The 21,539-nt window shown below is 42.9% G+C and overlaps 1 protein-coding gene across 2 annotated transcripts in view; it reads right to left on the bottom strand.

The window, feature by feature from the left end:
* LOC143996736 (dynein axonemal heavy chain 5-like) overlaps nucleotides 1–21,539 on the bottom strand; it is a 638,308-nt gene that overhangs the window by 513,532 nt on the left and 103,237 nt on the right. For both annotated transcript variants that reach the window (XM_077491993.1, XM_077491994.1), the window contains exon 21: nucleotides 8,496–8,647. In XM_077491993.1, the coding sequence (XP_077348119.1) occupies nucleotides 8,496–8,647 (152 nt within the window). The remainder of the gene's footprint in view (nucleotides 1–8,495; nucleotides 8,648–21,539) is intronic.

Raw genomic sequence — 21,539 nt, 5'->3', positions numbered from 1 at the left:
TCCATGTAGTAGACAGACAGAATGGGAACTTCCATCTGTAAGGAATCCCTCTGGTCCGGAGTTGGTCCAGCAGCGGGCGAAGGGCCCTGCGTTGCTGTAAAGTAATGTTGGAGAGGTCTTAATACAATTTGATTTCATGTCCATTGAAAAGCACTCTGTTTCTGTCTCTAGCTTTTTTAAGAATGGCTTCCTTCAAGGGAAAATTTACCAAGCAACAAACAATGTCTCTCGGTGGGTCAGTGTCTCTTCCCCTTGGTCTGAGGGCACTGTGAATTCATTCAAAATCAATTGGGGAATCAGAGGGTCTCTCCAGCAGATCATTGAAAATGGAAGTTGCCGTTTGTATTACAGGGGTCTGGTCTGTTGTCTCGGGGACCCCACGGATCCTGATGTTGTGGCGTCTTCCTCTATTATCGAGGTCCTCGATGTGGCGCTGCATCTCTATTAGGTGACATAGGTGGTTATCAGAGGATTTTTGTATTTGTTTCAAGGCATCAGAGTGACGTGATGCAGTTTGTTCTGCTGCTCCAATTCTTGCTGCCATGTGCTGTATGTCAGACTTTAAGTCTGTGATGGCTGCTGACAGTGTAGCCTTAATATCAAGGGCCACTGCTTGTAAGTCTGCCAGGCTTAATGCTTGTGGGGCTAGGGTGGCTTGGGGGGATACAGCCTGAGGATGTGAGGGTATGCAGACTTTCTAATCAAACTCCTTTCTTTATTTTTATTCAAGTTAAAAGATACAACCACAAAAAATGATTTCCCAAAACATACATCCCTACCCTCCCCCACCCGTACCCTCCTTCCCCATCGGTCCACTACACCCCCAATACCCCCACCCGGGAGTATCAAATACACAACTATATCAAAACATACCGAAGAGAAAAGGAAAAAAAAAAAAACATAGTTGAACGGTCTTCTCTTTCATTTATCCCTCCCTCCCCCCCCCCCCACCCCTTGTTCACACTCTCCTCCATCCATACACCTTACACCCCTTTCACTCTTGATCACCTCTCGCACCACTTTCCCCATATTCTTACAAATTTCCCATAGTTACCTCTTTTCCTATATATATATTCCTCTTTATTTATCGTATCTTTAACTATTTCCATCCATTCCTTTACTGTGGGTGCTTCTTTCCTCTGCCATTTATAAGCGATCAACTTTCTCCCTTGGAAAAGACATCTAATTACCGCTATATGAATATCCCCCAGGTCATCCTCCCTTTCTATCAAACCCATTATACAAATTTTGGCCTCTACTTCTAATGTTGTCCCAAATACTTGGTTTATTTTCCCTATAACTCCTTTCCAATATCTTTATAACCTTGGGCATCGCCATATCATGTGTATTAAATCCCCTCTTCGGTCTCCACATCTTGGACATTCTGCATCTTGCCTTCTCCCAAACCTAAACAACTTAAGGGGAGTGGAATATGCCCTATGTATCAAATACAGTTGAGATATGATATGTGATGGAGATAATGAAACTTTAGCTCCCAACGCCATAACCCGCTCCCACTGTTCAACCGATATTGGACCCACATCTCTCTCCCACTTTACTCTTTTTACATTCTCTATCTCCCCCTCTTGTTCTATTCTCTTTATATAACCATAAATATCTGAGATAACTCCTTTCGATGTATTACTATTTATAATTTTCCTAAGTGCAGGCATCTTACTCCACTCCAAAATCCTTCCTCTAAAATTGTACCTCCAACGCGTGTTTAATTTGTATATAATTAAAGAAGGTGCAAGCGGGTAACCCATATTCGTCCCTTAATTCCTGAAAAGTTTTCAACCTCCCTTCCCTATACAGTTGTGGTAAGAAGTGGATGCCCCTCCGATCCCATTCTTCTATTTTCCCCATTTTTCTAATTTCCACAAAATTTTTATTTTCCCACACTGGGGAAAATTCCATATATCCGCTGTATCCCAACATTGCTTTTACTTCCTCCCAGCATTTTACCATCAGTTGAACTTTTGGACATCTGGACCTAAATGAGTCGGCCTCCACTGCCTCCACAACTGTATTATGCAGGGTATCATTCACTAGGAGGCAACCTCCCTTCTCCTCTGCTACCGTTAGATTACTTCCTTTCATATACTGTAATTGGGCTGCCAAAAAATAATATCTCATATTGGGTAGTGCCAACCCTCCCAGTTCCCTTGGTCTTTGCAACGCTTGTAAGCGAATTCTTGCCACTCCATTCTTCCATATTACTTCTCTAAACATACTCTCTATTTTCTTAAATCAATGTTTTGAAATCCAAACTGGTGAATTTTGTATTACATATAGTATTTGAGGCATCCACACCATCTTAATTAAAGTTACACCTACCGGCTACTGACAAAGGGAGGTTTTTCCATACTCTAATTTTACGCCTCAGTTTTGTCATAAGTGGGACTAGATTCCCTGCTATATACTGCCTCGGATCTGATGTCACATTCACTCCCAAATATTTCATTTGCTTAACTATTTTAATTTGGGATACCTGTCTTGGCAATGGGACATTTAAGGGGTCCACTGGAAGGAGAACAGATTTTTTCCCAGTTAATTTCAAGTCCGGAGAAATATCCGAATTCTTTTATCATTATCATTGCCGCTACCAATGAGGGCCCCGTATCCCCCAAAAACAGCAGCACATCGTCCGCATACATAGCGACCTTTTCCTCTTAGGTTACCCCTTTTGAAACCCTGTATCTCCTGCGCTTCTCTCAAGGCTATGGCCAATGGCTCCACTGAGAGGGCGAAAAGCAGGGGCGACAATGGGCACCCCTATCTTGTCCCCCTCTCCAAATGGAACCACTCTGAGCACTCCCCGTTTATCCTCACTTTCGCCCTTGGTCCTGTATACAACAGTCTTATCCATTGCACAAACCTCGGCCCGAACTGGAATTCCGCTAGCACCTTCCTCAAATAATGTCACTCCAGGCTGTCAAAGGCCTTAGTCTCATAGTTTCATAGTTTCATAGTTAGTAAGGTTGAATAAAGACACCAATCCATCCAGTTCAACCTGAGTGAGTGTCTACAATTGCCCCTATCCCTGTACATTGAACACTCAAATCGGTCCCTACCCTCAAGGAGCCCACAATCCAAGGTCCCCATTCATATACTAGGGCCAATTTTGGACAGAAGCCAATTAACCTAACTGCATGTCTTTGGATTGTGGGAGGAAACCGGAGGAAGTCCGGAGGAAGTCGCATCTAGGGACATGACTGCTCTATTTCCTTCATTTGCTGATGGAATCTGCATATTTAAATAAGTTCGCCTCACATTCATACTTGTGGACCGCCCTGAGATAAACCCAGTTTGGTCCCGATGTACTAATTTAGTAATTATTTTTTTACTCTTGTTGCTAATACTTTTGCCAGGATTTTTACGTCTGAACACAGTAACGATATAGGCCTATATGATGCAGTCTCCAACTGGTTTTTCCCTTCTTTTGCCAAAACCACCACTGTAGCCTCCGTCATCGATAGCGGCAACTGCCCCACGTCAAAGGCTCCATTGAAAACCTGCAAGAGAGCGGGTAATAATATTTCCCTAAATTTTTTATAAATCTCTATTGGGAGTCCATCCGGACCTGGGGCTTTCTGGTTTGTGATTTCTGCTGTTTCTTTTTGCAACTCCTCCAGAGTCAATGGAGCCTCCAAACCTTCCCTGTCTTCCTCCGATAATTTGGGTAATATTATTTTCCCAAAGAATTCCTGCATCTCCCCTTCTACATTGGAATTTGAAACTTTATATAGTTCCTCATAATGTCTTTTAAATTCATCCGCTATCTCAGAGGTTGACTTCCTTATACCACCCTCCCTATCCAAAATCGCCGGTATTAATTGCCTTAGCAATTAATGATAAGACTCTCCCCACCTGTTCCCCTTCTCCAAAGAAATGCCTCTGAAACAGCCTTTTCTTCTCCTCTTTCTCCCATATAAGTCTTTTATATTCTACTTGGTTCTCCTCCCACTCCCTATAACTCTCTCCTGAAGGGACCCTCAGATACCTTTCTTCTGCCCCCCTTACATTCTCTTTTGCTGCTATTTCTTTGGCTATCACCTTTTTCTTAATCTGAGATATCTTTTTTATTAGTTCCCCCTGAGAAAGGCTTTTAAAGTGTCCCACATTATTCCTAAGGACGTGGATCCTACGTTTATACTCATAAATTCCTTCAAATTAACTTTTACCTCCTCCATATTCTCCATTAACTCTAACCAAAAGGGATTTATTTTCCATTCCTTTCTACTGTATCTTCTGCCTATTATCATTGAGAAAGTTACCGGCGAATGGTCTGAAATTCCCCTTGGTTCGTACTCCACCTTCTCCATTATCCCCAGTGCTTCTTCATTGCATAAGACCATATTGATCCTGGACAAGGTGGAGTGCGTCCTGGAGTGACAAGAATACTGCTTCTTTAAGGGATTCCACCTCCTCCATATGTCCACAAAACCTGTTTCTTCACAAAATTGAAATAACAACCCATTAGGTCCCTCCCTACTGCCTGCCTTCTGTGGGAACCTATCTATCTTTTGGTCCATTGTCATGTTAAAGTCCCCTGCTATTATAACCGGGATCCCTGGCTTATCTATTATAAACTTCATCAGTTCGCTTAATATTTCTGCATTAAATGGCGGAGAAATATACACGTATATACATACTTTATCTTCAATCCCACAAAAGAGGAAAATATATCTCCCCTTATCATCTATGATGCTCTGTCTGCAAGACAGACCCGACCCAGGGTCTATCAGGACACTCACTCCCGTTGAATAAGAGGTATGCGTGGAATGATATTGTATCCTGTATTTCCTATGTCTTAACACACTGATTGTATCTCGGTCCAGGTGAGTCTCCTGCAAACAGAGCATCCCATAACCTCCCATACTACCCATAGAAAATATCGCCCGCCTCTTCAACTGTTCTTTCACCCCTCGCACGTTCCATGAACAAATTTTTACTCTTTTAGTGAGATTACCCCCTTTACTTCACAATTCCATATTTAAACCCGATATCACAATATCAAAATTCTATTCTCCATTCTGTGCACCCTCTCTGTATTTTATCGTGTATTCTCCCCCCTACTATTTTCCAGTGCTCCCTAGCTGTTTCACCCACACATATTTCTAAATTCACTACATTCCGTGCACACATTTTTAACACTTTTTGTGAAATTTATCGACTTACTTCTCTGTTCCTTATTTAAACTCATTTTCTCGTGTCCTTTTATTAACCACCATGTTTGTTCTCATTTCTATTCCATACGTCATCTTTGTGCTTTAATATTTTCTGTGAACTCAACAGACCTTTGCCATACCTTCCCTTACCCATCCTCAAGCTTCCAACCTCCTTTCTCACACTATCATTCATACATTCAGTCACCCCTTCACCTCTACATTTCCCCCCCACCCCTTTTTTCTTTCCCTTTCCCCCCCCACCCACCCCATACCCCACTTGGGGCTCTTCTACGGGGCTTCCATAGTGGCCGTTCTTTCCTGCCAGGGTGATATAACCTTCCCACCTACCCTCCCTCCCAACCCACTACCGTTACTATATTTATAAATCAAAATTTTTCCCATTGCAGCAAGAAAAGGGAAGAAAAAAAAAAGGGGACAAGAAAAAAAAAACCCCAGCAAGGGGGAAGGAGTGAGGAGCACCTATACCCCAATGTCCTCTTCTGAGTCCCTCCTCTCAACCTTGACCATCACTTCTTCAGAGTAGATAATTGAGAGAAAAAAAAAAGGAAAAAGACAAAAAACAAAATTAGGGGGGACACTCCCCTTCAGTCCAAATCGCAATCCAGAATCAATTTCCACTTTCTTTCTGTCCTCTTCGTATCATACCATTCCCCCCTGTTGAATCTGACACTCGTTTTTCTCCAACCATGATTTGGCTTCTTCTGGACTATTAAAGAATACAGTCTCCCCCAATGCTGATACTCTCAACCGTGCCGGATAAAGTAGTGCATAGTTCACTTTAAGATGTTGCAATTTCCTTTTGCACTCTATAAATTTAGCTCTCTGTCTTTGCAACTCGGGGGGAAAAATCCGGATACAGTGAAATCTTCACCCCTTTATATGCTAAATTGCTCAGTTCTCTTGCTTTCTGAAGGATAACTATCTTATCTCTATAAGACAGGAGTTGAATAATTAGAGATCTGGGCTGGCTTCTTCCCGCCACAGACCTAAAGGGAATTCTGTACGCCCTTTCAATTGCAAAGAATCTTGATAGCTTCTCGCCCCCTACTTTGTCTTTTATCCATGTTTCCATAAATTCAATAAGACTGTTACCTTCACTTTTCTCAGGGAGGCCTAGAACCCTAATATTTTTCCTACGTATAGTATTTTTCATATTGTCCATTTTATCCATGCACATATTCAGTTGCCCCTTCATCACTTGCATCTCCTGTTTCAACGGGTACAAATCATCCTCTACCTGGCTGACTCTCCCCTCCAGGACTGTAATTCGGGCCGCAGCTTTCTGTACCTCATTTTTCAAAGTTAACACATCTTCTCTTATCTGTTTTAATTGGTCTGATACTTCATCCAGCGATAATTTGCATGTATTAATCGCAGATAAGATTTCCTTTAAAGATGGTTCTCTTCCTTTTACAGAGATTCCTGCCTCTGCACCCATAACAATGTCCTGTCCATTACCCTTTTCTGTGGGAGGACTAATCACAGACTCCTGTGCTTCCGCTGTTCCACTTGCTACCGCTGTAGTGGCTAATTGGGCTGCTATTTTTGCTGTTTTAATTGTACTTGTCACAGATGTTTCTGTCGCCAAACCCTGGCTCTTCCTTCCTGCCGTTTGTACTGCCGTTATGACCTGCTGCAGCCCCTCTCCCACTTGCACACTTTTTTTTGGTGTTTGATTTAGTGTATGATTTGGTGTATGAGCATACCGCTCTAACTTGGAAGCTGCGGCTGCAGCAGCAGCAACTGTCAGCCCAGGTAACTGGCCTGCCTTCTCCTTTGAGCTACGCAGCGTTTGTGTCCCATTGTGTGTGGCCGCCACCTCCGCCCCCCTTTTCCTCGTCATACCTTAGGTCTGACGCTTCTTCCTCCAGGGGGTATCGCTCTATCCCACCTCCCGCCTCCGATCCCTCTCTCACCGGGATTACTACGCGGGGTTCGATGGTTCCCTGCGGGAGTGCTGTCGGCGGCGGCCTCCACACTCCTCCACGGTTCCTCCGCTGCTACGCTCGCTGTCGACCGGCTGTTTCGTTGTGTTGTGGCGTCTCTGCGTCTCCTTCCCTCTCCTTCCTCCTCCTCCTCACTACTTTGGCTGCATCGACTGCTGGAGTGGGCGGGAGGCCTGGGCCCGCCTCAACCTCTCCCCCCGACATCCGGTCACGCCACCGGAACTATCTGCAGGAGTTAGTCCAGAACCAGTTTGATAAACATCTTGCACCCTCTCTAAGGTGCACGTGAAGAACCGAGGGGATGCAGACTTTATTCAGGCCCTGCTCGGAGGTGCCGAGCAGGGCAGGCGGCTTAGGCGAGGCCACGGCTTTGAGGCCTTCTCCTTGCGCTGGGCGGAACATCGTGGGGATACTTGCGAGGGGAGACTGACCTGCCTCGGCGGTGTCCCGGGATCCCGGAGCATTCCGATCCCCTTTTCCCATGGCTGAATAACAGTTATGTAGCCCTGTGTGCTTTAATCTAGCTCCCTGTGCGCCGGAGGAATGGAATCAGGCGTCCATCTCAGTCCCCGGTTAGGCCACGCCCCCTCCCTTTTTCAATTGTCGCTTTGCTGTGCAGCATGTTTCTGTTATCTCTGTGCCCCCTGGGTCCTATGGAGTCTATGTACTCTACACACAGCCTTTTAAATTGCCGCACATACACAGCCAGCACGGAGAGGGATACAAAGCCAATGTCAATCACCCCCATGGGAGGAGAGGCATGGCATCCTCTGCACTTTTTCTGGCACACAGATTTGTAATATGGAGTGGGAGTGTGCATGCTGCAGAGACTCGCACAGGACTCCATAGGTCCCAGTGGCACAGAGAGAATGGGAATATAGTGGCACAACCAGATGACAATTGAAAAACATGCTCCAAGGAGATAAAAAAAAACAGATATGTTTTTCTTACCTAATTTAGAAAAAAAAAATACTTTACTACTACTTGAATCTGCCTTGCGTGCCCACTGCTCTATTAACTTTAAAATGGCTATTGGTTAATCAGAAAGCTGATACTTACAAAACTGCTACAGTCTGTAGCATTAGCTGTAGAAAGCTGTAGCTTTAGAGTTTTTCAGCGTTTTTGCAGTAGTGTTTTTCCACATTTTTAGATTCTTTTAGATTCTAAATCTTTAGATTTAATTTATTTTTTCCAGCCAGAAAACTCCCCTGCCAAAAAATACTGATAACAGTCTATGTGTGTATGGACACTGGGCAGTTTACTGGCTGCAGAAAAAAATCCAAAAACAGCAGCTGTAAAAATGTCCAGTGTGCATGAGGCCTAAAGTGTTGTCTGCAGACAAGCTCTGTGTACTTACATTTATCAATGTTAAGGGAGGTCCACGAAAGCTGTGTGAGGCCTGGAGACAGCACCTCCTCAATTTGGGTGATGAAAGGTGACATAAGAGGCTTCAGCAGAGCAGGGATTTTATTAGTAAATGCATGATAGTCCATTAGCATGTCTTGTAACCTGAAAAAAAAAAATCATAAGTAAATATAAGCGATAACTTTTAATGAACAATATAGCTTCTTGCACACAGAGGAAAAAATTCCATGTTTGTAGCCGTGTTGCGCCTTTTATTTTTTATTTTTTTTTACAAATCTGAACATGCAATTTGTTTAGTTCTGAATTTGTTTTTTTAATGAATTTTAACAAATTTGCTCATTCTGAAATTTCCAAATTTTTCAATTTCCGAATTTTCGAATTTCCAAAAATCCGAAATTTCAGAAATTGGAATTTTGGAAATTTGAAATTTTAGAAATTAGAAATTCGGAAATTGAAAATTCAGAAAAACAAAACATTTTGGAAATTAGAAAATTCGAAATTTCTCAAAAATCGGAAGTTCGAAAAATTTTAAATTAGGAAATTAGAAAATCCAAAAATAAGAAAGAAAATCTGAAATAATAACTAACTAATAATAAATATTAAATTATAGGTATTGGAATTTCCTTTCAAATTTGGCTGTTAGTGAACGTAACGAGTAAAAATTTATCCAACGTTACAAATTATCTGAAATAACAAACACTGTATCTAAACAAATGGAACGTAATCATCTGAGAATACTAAAGAACAATAATAAAACCTTTTTATTATTATTATTTATTATTGACTTGTTCCAATCCATTTGTTTAGATGCGGCATTCATTGTTTCGAATAATTCAGAACTTCCGATAAATTTGTATTTGTTCACAAACAGCCAAATTTGAAAGGAAATTCCAATACCTATAAATAGTTAGTTATTATTAGTTAGTTACTATTTCAAATTTTACTGATTTTCTTTCTCTTTTTCAGGATTTTCAAATTTTTGAATTTCCGAATTCGGAATTTGAAAATTCGAAATTCAGAAATTTGATATTTTGAAAATTCGGAAATACAAAAATTAAAAAATTTGGAAATACAAAAATTGAAAAATTTGGAAATACAAAAATTGAAAAATTTGGAAATCTGAATTTTTGGATTTCCAAATTCAGAATTTTCGAATTTCTGAATTTCCTAAAAAAGTAAAAAAAGAATGAAACAAAAACAAATATTTTGTCAGTGCACATGTCTACACATGAGACTTTAGAGAACTTGTTTTTTTGCCAGCCCCTATCAGGAAAATTCTGCATGAAAACATCAGCAAATTATTACATTCATGTACAAGAGGCCTAAAAAGTCTCCTATCTACGCAAGTTTCCCAAAAGTGTGTTTTCATACAGGGGAAAAATATAGGCAGGTGATAGCTACGTTTTTAGAGAAATCGCTCCTCTAGTCATGTAATGGATGGAGTTAGTGCCCATATAAATGCCAGTGTGGGAGGGGCCATTAGAGAATTCAGGGCTTGGAAACAGGGCACCCAAGAGCTGCAAAGATGTAATCCTGTAGTTAAAGGGCCCTATGCAGGGCTGAATCCCCAGGAGAAATGGCAGAGATCTTGTGAGGACTAGCTGTAGTCACCTTGTCTACCCCTGATGTAGTGTGCAGCTTATGGCCTGAGAGTCCTGGACAGAGTCTTCTAAATGTGACTGACAGTGAAACCTGGGGAAATTAGGCCCAAGTTGGAACAAAGTAATGCAGGAATGTAATAAACCTTTTTCAAAGTCGAATTGACTTATGTCCGACCAGTGAAGACGGCTCTCATAGGGAACCATAGATTTATACACGTCATGCGACATGTGCTCCCAAAGTCGGCGCACATGTCGCACCAGTGTGAACCGGGCCTAAATGTCACATATCAATTTTATTTGCAGTGGATGTTGCTATTTTATTGTAATGACCTCCCTAGCACTTAGCAAGTGTGAAGTGCACATTTTAGCCACATAGTGGCCTGGATATATAGTGTGCTAAATAGAGCAATTCTTGTTGCTCCTAGAAATAAAACAAGAATTCTGACAGATTGCCCTGTACTGCAAAAATGACAGTAGGAAGCCCAGTGGTTGCTGTGGGCAACAAGAAATGTTCTTTTTTAACACGTTTAATACAGAGCTGGTAAGCTTTCACTGAGAGACAGGAACAGAACAATACAACTATTGTACTACTAACTGGGGAGTCCAGAGACAAGTTTTCAGGAACGTTTGGTACCTGCTTCTAAACACATCAAGTAGAACAAGCATTGATTTGCCAATTTACACCGTTTCTAGATTTCATTATCTATTCTAGATCACAAAAGCATACACGTGTGCAAGTTAACGAAATAAGTGGGCACAAAATCTGAGCCCTTGTACACATGGTCGGACATTCAGATGGAAAATGTCAGATCGGACCGCGTTGTCGGATAATCCGACTGTGTGTGGGCTTCATCGGACTTTTTCCATCGGAATGTCCGACCAACAAAGTTTGAGAGTTGGATATAAAAAGTTTAAGAAACAAGGAACACAGTTTGGTATCTGTCTATGCAGCACAATTTATTTAACTTCTTCTGCCCCAGAAGATTTTACCCCCTTCCTGACCAGAGCACTTTTTGTGATTTGGCACTGAGTGGCTTTAACTGACAATTGCATGGTTGTGCGTCATTGCACACAAACAAAATTGACGTCCTTTTTTTCCCCCACAAATAGAGCTTTTTTTTGGTGGTATTTGATCGCCTCTGCGTTTTTTCTTTTTTGCGCTATAAACAAAAAAAAACGACAATTTTGAAAAAAAAAAGCAATATTTTTTTCTTTTTGCTATCATAAATATCCCCCAAAAATATATAAAAAAAACAAATGTTTTCCTCAGTTTAGGCCGATATGTATTCTTCTACATATTTTTGGTAAAAAAAAAAATTGCACAAAAGTTATAGCATCTACAAAATAGGAGATAGTTTTATGGTATTTTATTTTAATTTTTTTACTAGTAATGGCGGCGATCTGCAATTTTTATCGGGACTGCGACATTATGGCAGACATGTCGGACACTTTTGACACATTTTCAAGACCATTGCCACTTATTCAGCGATCAGTGCTATAAAAATGCACTGATTACTGTAAAAATTTCACTGGCAGGGAAGGGGTTAAAACTAGGGGGTCAAAGAGTTAATTGTGTTCCCTAGTGTGTTAATTGTGTTCCCTAGTGTGTGCTATAACTAAAGGGGAGGAGACTGTGTAGGGGAGATGACAGATCACTATTCATACTCTGTATGAACAGACGATCTGTCTGTTCTCCCCACAGATACCGGTTTTTGGTGTGTCAGCAGCGATCGCGGGAGCCCGGCGATGACCGGGCACTCACTATGGCTCCGGGGCCACTGGGTGAAGCGATGTAACATAACATCACTTCACTCAGCCGTGCCATTCTACCGCAGTAAATCTGCGGCGGCTGGTCGGCAATATTTTCAGTGCTTTCTACTGCATTTCTGCTCAACTGATGCTGCGTATCAAATTTGTAATTTATTAACTCTTCTACTCTACTGCAGAATAACAGCATATGTGGGAACAAAATCTAACAATTTGTGCCAGGACAAGGTCATCCAGCACCTAGGGCAAATATGTAAACCTGCGCCCCTGTTCATCATGTGCAATCTTAGGGGATCCTACACCCAGCAGTCACTGTCACTTCTTCGGTCAGCCTAGCAACAGAATGAAAGCCTACAGTAAATCATTGCGCCCAGAGCAACCGACCCTCTTGCCCACACCTTGTCCCAGCCCTGTAAACAATGGAATAATTATCAGAAACGTTTCAGGAGTATGTCTACTGTATGAAGCACAGCAAGTATAGCTTTAGTTTAAAAAAAAAATATTAAATATAATACTTGTAGTACATTATACTGCAATTCAGCAACTTATGTTGTGTAGTAAAATTTTGAATTTTGAAATGCGATTGTGTCATGATGTCTTTATATTGTTTCCAGGTTTCAGCATCCCTTGTAGTCTACAAAACATACACATTGCACAGGATGCCGTGGCTGGGTCCTGGAAGGACGCTATATTTCCCCTCTATTTGGTTTGTGGTCTCTTTAAGGGAATAAAATTGATTAACCCACCTGTTAAGGAAGTGTCTTTAAAAACAAGACAGGAAGTGGTAGATGGGTGTGGAGAAGACATGGTGGATGGTGGATGGTGTTTGTTTGGGTTGCAGCAACTGAAGTGGACAGCAGTGTCCTGTTTGGAAGGCTCCTGGCAGGAGAAGCTACCTGCCATTAAGATCAAGCACTGTTTTTGATAGAGACAGCTATTCTGGACTTTGCAAGTCGGTGAGACTACAAACCTTTTCCTTTTGGCTGCTGTAAAGCTGTTTAAGTTTAATAAACCCTTTGTTGTGTGAAAAGCCTGTGTCCTGCGATCTACCTGGTCCCCCGAACATTACAACATATACAGAATAACATGTGAGCTCAACATCTTACAAGGTACAATGGCATAAAGTTTAAAAAGCCCTTAAAAAAAGAAAAAAAAAAATTTGGATTTTTACACGGAATCAGCATCAGCCTACTCCTGTGCTGACTGCCTTTAGCTTAGCTCAGAGGGCTAGTTATTGCTCGAAAGGCCAAAAATAACTATTTTTTCTTAAGGTTGGCTCTCCTAACAAGAACCTCCAAAGTCACAAGTGGAACTGACAGATTCACGGACAGTGCTGTGCTCCTGGCTTCCTGTCAACCGCTAGAACAAGCCGAGTTATCCAGATGAGATGTTACTGTGCTCGTCCCCAGTGGAGGCCAGCAAAGAAGACAGAGTACTGTTCAGCCCAGTGACCTGAAAGTAATTGCAACACTTAGGGAAGTCGTTTTTTCTTCAATAATATTTGTAAACCTGGTAAGTACAGGTCAGAGTTTTCACTGAAAGTCTGCAGCTTTCTTCCCCTTGGTTTCCCACGTCAAGTATATTTAACATCAAGTGGTGTTTGGTACGTCACTAAAATCAGCAGCTCTACGTTCTACTGTATCTCTTAAGGAGAAGCAATAGGGCTTTTTAATCACAACTATATTATAAACACTATATCAAGATCATTTTTTTATAAGGCAATAATTAAGTGCTAGAGAAGCATTGAGTAGATTTAAGACCATCATCTCAATAGAAAGCAACACTTTCTGTCAAATGTTTCATCAGCTGTGAGCAAGTAAAGCAAACTGGACAATATGGGACAACGTAGTCTATAAACATTTGTGCTGTATTGCAAAAAAAGAATTAATCGTTCCAAATTGTGGATTACCAGTTTCTTGTTTGGCAGTAAAGCGTCCAAGGGCATGTTATTATGGATTCTGATACATGTATTGTTGTGAAGTAGACCTTAAAGTGGTCCATCAGTCATTTTTTCAACTTTCTATCTATTAAATCTTTGGCCCTGGTTGTTTTAACTTTGGATAGTAAATTTTTTTTTTCTGCCAGTAAATACCTTATACAACGCACTTCCCGTTTCTTGTCTGTCATTAGCCTAGGCTTATGACATCATGCCCAGCCCTCTCTCTCACTCTTGTGAGAGGTTGTCCATCTTGCCTGTAAAGTTTGAATTAGGGCCCTGTGGCCCTTTACTCTTTCTCTTTGCCAGGAAGGGAGGGGAGATGAGTCATACGAGAACCAATGAAAGCTACAGAGCTGGAGGTGTGCCTATGTAAATCCAGGAAGTGAACAGGCAGCAGCTTCAGCTGCCCATAGTTAAAATGGCTGCAACCAGACTCAGTGGAGGGAGCTTTCTGCAGGAAATTTGGCAAGTCAAATAATATGCAAAGCGTTTGAGGGAAGCTTCAGGATGCAAAGATGTTTTTATTACAAATTATGTGAGTAGACTGCGCTTTAACCCCATCTAGTGCAACTATAACTCCCTCCTTTCCTCTTTCTTTTTTTTTTTTATTCACTTTTGGCTAACCCTCAGCACTGATCAGGGATAGCATTAGTAATGTCATGTTACGTGCAGTAGTGTATTTAGGTTTTGTGCTGCCCTAGGCCTGACTAAACTTGTGTGCCCACCAATTTAAATATGACCCAAACCTTCCTGCCAAGGCCTCACCCTTTACTAGTTAAGACCTGAACTGAAATGTTCGTTGTGAGGACACTAGTTGTGAGGGCCTGGGTGGGGGGGGGGGAGGGGCATTGTATTCCCTTAATTTACATAGATTTCCTCTCACTTCCTGTTTGGCTGTTTGGCAGGAAGTAAAGGGAAATCTCTGCAATGAGACAGCGATGGTAAAAAATAAACAGGGGCTATAACCAAAATGAAAAAAAAAAAAAGTGTTGCCTACTTTAACCACTTCAGCCTCGGACCAATAAACACCTTAAGGACCAGGGGTCTTTTTACAATTTCGCACTGCGCTGCTTTAACTGGTAATTGCGCAGTCATGCAATATTGTACCCAAACGAAACTTGCGTCCTTTTCTTCCCACAAATAGAGCTTTCTTTTGATGGTATTTGATTGCCTCTGCGATTTTTATTTTTTGCGATATAAATGGAAAAAGAGCGAAAATTTTGAAAAAAAATGATATTTTCTTCTTTTTGTTATAAGAAAAATCGAATAAACTAAATTTTAGTCATACATTGAGGGCAAAATTTATTCAGCCACATGTCTTTAGTAAAAAAAATGTCAATAAGCGTATATTTTTTGGTTTGCGCAAAAGTTATAGCGTCTACAAACTAGAGTACATTTTCTGGAATTTACACAGCTTTTAATTTATGACTGCCTATCTCATTTCTTGAGGTGCTAAAATGGCAGGGCAGTACAAACCCCCCCCAAATGACCCCATTTTGGAAAGTAGACACCCCAAGCTATTTGCCGAGGGCCATCTTGACACTATTGAATATTTTTTTTTTTTGTCCCAAGCGATTGAATAATGACAAAAAAAAAAAATGATATATTGCTCACACATGCTATGGGCATATGTGAAATGACACCCCAAAATACATTCTGCTGCTTCTCCTGAGTACAGGGATACCACATGTGTGGGACTTTTTGGGAGCCTAGCCGCGTACGGGACCCCGAAATCCAAGCACCGCCTTCAGGATTTCTAAGGGCATAATTTTTTTATTTTACTCCTCACTACCTATCACTACCTATCACAGTTTTGAAGGCCATAAAATGCCAAGATGGCACAAAACCCCCCCAAATGACCCCATTTTGGAAAGTAGACACCCCAAGGAAACTGCTGATGGGTATGTTGAGCCCATTGAATATTTATTTTTTTTGTCCTAAGGGATTGAATAATGACTAAAAAAAAAAAAAAATGTACAAAAAGTTGTCACTAAATGATATATTGCTCACACGTGCCATGGTTATATGTGGAATTGCACCCCAAAATATATTCAGCTACTTCTCCCGAGTATGGGGATACCACGTGTGGGACTTTTTGGGAGTCTAGTCGCGTACGGCACCCCGAAAACCAATCACCACCTTCAGGATTTCTAAGGGTGCAAATTTTTGATTTCACCCCTCACTACCTATCACAGTTTCGAAGGCCATAAAATGCCAAAATAGCACTAAACCCCCCAAAATGACCCCATTTTGGAAAGTAGACACCCCAAGCTATTTACTGAGAGGCATGTTGAGTCCATGGAATATTTTATATTTTGCCACAAGTTGCGGGAATATTACAAACTTTTTTTTTTTGCACAAAGTTGTCACTAAATGATATATTGCTCACACATGCTATGGGCATATGTGAAATGACACCCCAAAATACATTCTGCTGCTTCTCCTGAGTACAGAGATACCACATATGTGGGACTTTTTTGGAGCCTAGCCGTGTACGGGACCCCGAAATCCAAGCACCGCCTTCAGGATTTCTAAGGGCATAATTTTTTTATTTTACTCCTCACTACCTATCACTACCTATCACAGTTTTGACGGCCATAAAATGCCAAGATGGCACAAAACCCCCCCAAATGACCCCATTTTGGAAAGTAGACACCCCAAGCTATTGGTTGAGGGCCATCTTGAGACTATTGAATATTTTTTTTTTGTCCCAAGGGATTGAATAATGACAAAAAATAAAAATAAAATTTTTTTTTACAAAAAGTTGTCACTAAATGATATATTGCTCACACATGCCATGGTTATATGTGGAATTGCACCCCAAAATATATTCAGCTACTTCTCCCGAGTATGGGGATACCACATGTGTGGGACTTTTTGGGAGTCTAGTCGCGTACGGCACCCCGAAAACCAATCACCACCTTCAGGATTTCTAAGGGTGCAAATTTTTGATTTCACCCCTCACTACCTATGACAGTTTCGAAGGCCATAAAATGCCAAAATAGCACAAAACCCCCCCCAAATTACCCCATTTTGGAAAGTAGACACCCCAAGCTATTTACTGAGAGTCATGTTGTCTGAACGAAAAAAAAGAGATTGATCGGTGGGTATGCCCACCATTAGATACCTCCCTTCATCCACCCACTTCTAATGATGGACATACATGCACCATTTATATATGCCGAAGAATGGGGGCATCCTCCCGCAAAAAAGTTATGCCGCGTACATACGTTCAAACTTTTCCATGGGCAAGCCCCCTGTCGGAATTTTGACCGTATGTACGCGGCATTAGGAGCAAAATCGCTCCTCCACCCCTTATGCCCCCACGCTTCGGCATATATGCTCTTTTTTAACTGTGGTGGTGAAATCACCTCCTACAGCACTGGGGTCACGGCTTTATGTATCGTGGGAGCAAACGCTGTTGCTGTCAAGATAAATAAATCCACGCTGCAGCTGAATGGCGTACCTGCTAAGCAAATTATGGTTAACGTTAAAACAAAGTAACATCACAGGAAAACCTGACCATACCATACCTGCAAAGCAAATGCCAAAAAAAACAGTAAAAAATAAAACATTTTTTAACACAACCTGTGCCTAAAATATATATATGCCGAAGCATGGGGGCATCCTCCCGCAAAAAAGTTATGCCGCGTACATACGTTCAAACTTTTCCACGGGCAAGCCCTCCGTCGGAATTTTGACCGTATGTACGCGGCATTAGGAGCAAAATCGCTCCTCCACCCCTTATGCCCCCATGCTTCGGCATATATGCTCTTTTTTAACTGTGGTGGTGAAATCACCGCCTACAGCACTGGAGTCACGGCTTTATGTATCGTGGGAGCAAACGCTGTTGCTGTCAAGATAAATAAATCCGCCCTGCAGCTGAATGGCGTACCTGCTAAGCAAATTATGGTTAACGTTAAAACAAAGTAACATCCCAGTAAAACCTTACCATACCATACCTGCAAAGCAATTGCCAAAAAAAACAGTAAAAAATAAAACATTTTTTAACACAACCTGTGCCTAAAATATATATATGCCGAAGCATGGGGGCATCCTCCCGCAAAAAAGTTATGCTGCGTACATACGTTCAAACTTTTCCACGGGCAAGCCCTCCGTCGGAATTTTGACCGTATGTACGCGGCATTAGGAGCAAAATCGCTCCTCCACCCCTTATGCCCCCATGCTTCGGCATATATGTTCTTTTTTAACTGTGGTGGTGAAATCACCTCCTACAGCACTGGAGTCGCGGCTTTATGTATCGTGGGAGCAAACGCTGTTGCTGTCAAGATAAATAAATCCACGCTGCAGCTGAATGGCGTACCTGAAAACATGAAAAATGGTTAACAATAACACAGTAAACAGTAAAGTATAAAAAATTAGAGAGAAGAGAGAGAGAGAGAGAGAGAGAGAGAGAGAGAGAGAGAGAGAGAGAGAGAGAGAGAGAGAGAACAATAAAACGACAACTATTTTTGGTTTTTATATTTTATATTTTTTTTGGTTTTTTTATTTTACTTTTTTTTTTTTTTTTTTTTTTTATACACTTTTTTTTGAACTGTAAACTGTAACTGTAACGGTTCGGGTCTCTCAAAATGCGATGGCATCTTGGGAGACCCTGTGTAAGTGTGCCTAGCTTGTGAAATGCTGTACCCTACGCTAATACTTCACTAGTTCATGGTAGCGTTCAAAACACTCACCCTGACAAAGACCAGGATTGCCAGGACAGCGTGGACAATAAGAACGGGTGTCACGCCTATATCCGCGCTTGCTACAGACACGACATCTTTTTTGGGGGGCTCGTTGGGTAGGGGTACTCGGGAGGACATAAGAATAATGCCTCTCATGCAGCCGGCTTACTGCATTTGGTTGGGAATGGTGAGGTACAGGACCCTCTGGATACAGAAGCTCTGTGACAACCTCTCTTTGGAAGAAAAGAAACGTTAATGTTCCGCCTGAAGTTTTGTATAGCACAAAAGCATTCAGCAAAGCCAATTGAAATAAGTAAGCAGACACTTTTTTGTACCAGCGTCTGGTCTTACGGGAAGTTAGATACGGCGCCAACATCTGGTCATTGAGGTCCACCCCTCCCATATTTTTGTTATATTCGTGGACACAGAGGGGTTTCTCCACAATACCAGTCGCCGTAGAAATTTGGACCGTCGTGTCTGCATGAAGGGAGGTAAGAACGAAAACATTCTTATTATGCCTCCACTTCATAGCGAGCAAATTATTACACCAATAGCAGGCTCTCTCCCCCAGCCTAAGACGGGAATCTACAAGCCGCTGGGGAAAGCCCCGGCGATTAGGTCGCACGGTGCCACATGCTCCAATCTGATTATCAAATAAATGACTAAACAGTGGCACGCTGGTGTAATAGTTGTCCACGTACAAGTGGTAACCCTTTCCGAATAAGGGTGACACCAATTTCCACACTATCTTGCCAGCGCTTCCTATGTAATCAGGGCAGTTCTCCGGCTCTACGTAACTATCTTTACCCTCATAAACCATAAAGCTCCATGCATAGCCTGTGGCCCTGTCACAGCACTTATAGAGCTTGACCCCGTATCTGGTACGCTTGTTGGGAATGTACTGTTTGAATGACAAGCGACCAATAAACTTAACCAGGGACTCATCAACGCAGACAACTTTTTGGGGAGTAAACAAGTCTGCAAAACGTTGGTTGAAGTGGTTTATGAGGGGCCGAATTTTGTAGAGCCGATCGTATTCAGGGTCTCCACGTGGACGACAAAGTTCATTGTCACTGAAGTGCAAGAACCGCAAGATCTGCTCGTATCGTTTCCTGGACATGGAGTTAGAGAACACGGGCATGTGGTCAGCCGGATGCGTGGACCAATAAGCCCGCATCCGCATGAATTTATGTGTGCCCATGTTGAGGGAAAGGCCCAAAAACGTCTTAAATTCGGAAACCGTAACTGGTTTCCAATCTCTGGCAAGAGACGGCAACTGGGGATTAGCGGCGATGCGTTGACCAGTATATAAATTGGTTTGGTCCACAATAGATCTATAGAGATCTTCCGTGAGATACAGAGAATAAAAATCGAGTGGCGTAAAATCATCTGTATCCACCTGAATACCGGGTTGGGCAGTGAATGGGGGAAGTACGGGTTCTGCAGAAGTGGTGGGCACCCAATTAGGATAGGTGAATTCTGCAGGAAGGGCACTATGGGTACGACGGGCCTGTCTTTGTCTTCTTCTTGGTGGCAGCGGGACACTACTTGTGCTTGCCACCTCGCCAGCTTGAACTGCATATATGGGACTCGCCACATCACCACGTGATACTGCAGTGCTGGATGTACGTCCAGGGTGTACTAGGCCGCTGGTGCTTGCCAGTTCACCAAAAGGATGAGCGGCGCTAGTACTGGCTCTATACTCCATACGAGGGACTTGCGGTTCCTGCACCTCAACAACATCAGAAAATCGGGGTCGGGTACGCCTGACGTTAGCAGGGACCTCTTCTTCGTCGTCAGAGCTATCTGACATGGAGGCGCTGTCCTCTACAGGTTCGTATTCTGAGCCTGAATCTGACAGATCAGTGTCTTCCTCTTCACTATCTGTCATGCTCAGAAACGTGTAGGCCTCTTCACTAGTGTACCTTCGCTTTGCCATTTTGGGCTCTAAATTTAGGGATACAGTAGTGAGACTCACAGGTAAAAAAGCACCTAGCCTGTCAGCGACTGTATAAAACGCTACAAAAAAACTGTTAGTGATCGCAGGGATCAGGCCTGACTCTGCAAACGCTGCAGTTATGTGTGTTGTGTTTTGTAAGTGACAGTGATCGATCGATACTGCACTTGGGTGGGCTGGGCTGGGCAGAGGGGCAAAACGCAGGTGCTAGCAGGTATCTGGATTGATCCTGCTAACAATGCGTTTTTTTAGAACCCTAAATTGCTGGGCACGCTAGTATAGATCTGATCAGATCAGATATTGATCTGTTCGGATACTATACCACTAAGGGAGGTGTATGCTTTGCGTGTGGGTGTTAGCGGTACTGGGGCCGCGTACACACGGGCGGACTGTTCGCCCAACCTTGTCCGCTGAACAGTGTTTGGGCGGACAGTCCGCTCGTGTGTGGGCTTTCAGCGGACAGTTTCAGCGGACAGTTTGACGGACAAAGTCTTTCGGAAATTCCGAAAAACTGTCCGCTGAAACTGTGTTTGAGCGAACAGTCCGCCCGTGTGTAGGCTACTTTCGAAATGAGCAAACTGTTCCCGCTCGGAGGAAAGTCTGCTCATTTCGAGGTAGGCGGGGCCCGCGACGGAGACGTCGCGGGCTCCGCCGCCTGGAATGGGCTTAAAGGGGAACCCCAACGCCGAAAAAAATCGGCGTGGGGGTTCCCCCAAAGTCCACAACAGACCCTTGTCCGAGCACGCTACCCGGCCGGCCAGGAAAGGGGGGCGAGCGAGCGCGCTCCCCTCCTGAGCCGTACCAGGCCGCGTGCCCTCAACATGGGGGGGTGCCTTGGGGAAGGGGGGGCCGCGCGGCCCCCCCACCCCAAAGCACCTTGTCCCCATGTTGATGAGGACAAGGGCCTCTTCCCGACAACCCTGGCCGTTGGTTGTCGGGGTCTGCGGGCGGGGGGCTTATCGGAATCCGGGAGCCCCCTTTAAGAAGGGGGCCCCCGGATACCGGCCCCCCACCCTATGTGAATGAGTATGGGGTACAATGTACCCCTACCCATTCACCTGTGAAATAAAGTACAAAAAAAAAC

This window comes from Lithobates pipiens, unplaced genomic scaffold (assembly GCF_037356315.1).
Source record: "Lithobates pipiens isolate NorthernLeopardFrog02 unplaced genomic scaffold, aLitPip1_a1.2 Scaffold_19, whole genome shotgun sequence".
Lineage (NCBI taxonomy): Eukaryota > Metazoa > Chordata > Amphibia > Anura > Ranidae > Lithobates > Lithobates pipiens.
The sequence above is the reverse complement of the archived record's forward strand: the minus strand, read 5'-3'. Positions and strand labels throughout refer to the sequence as shown.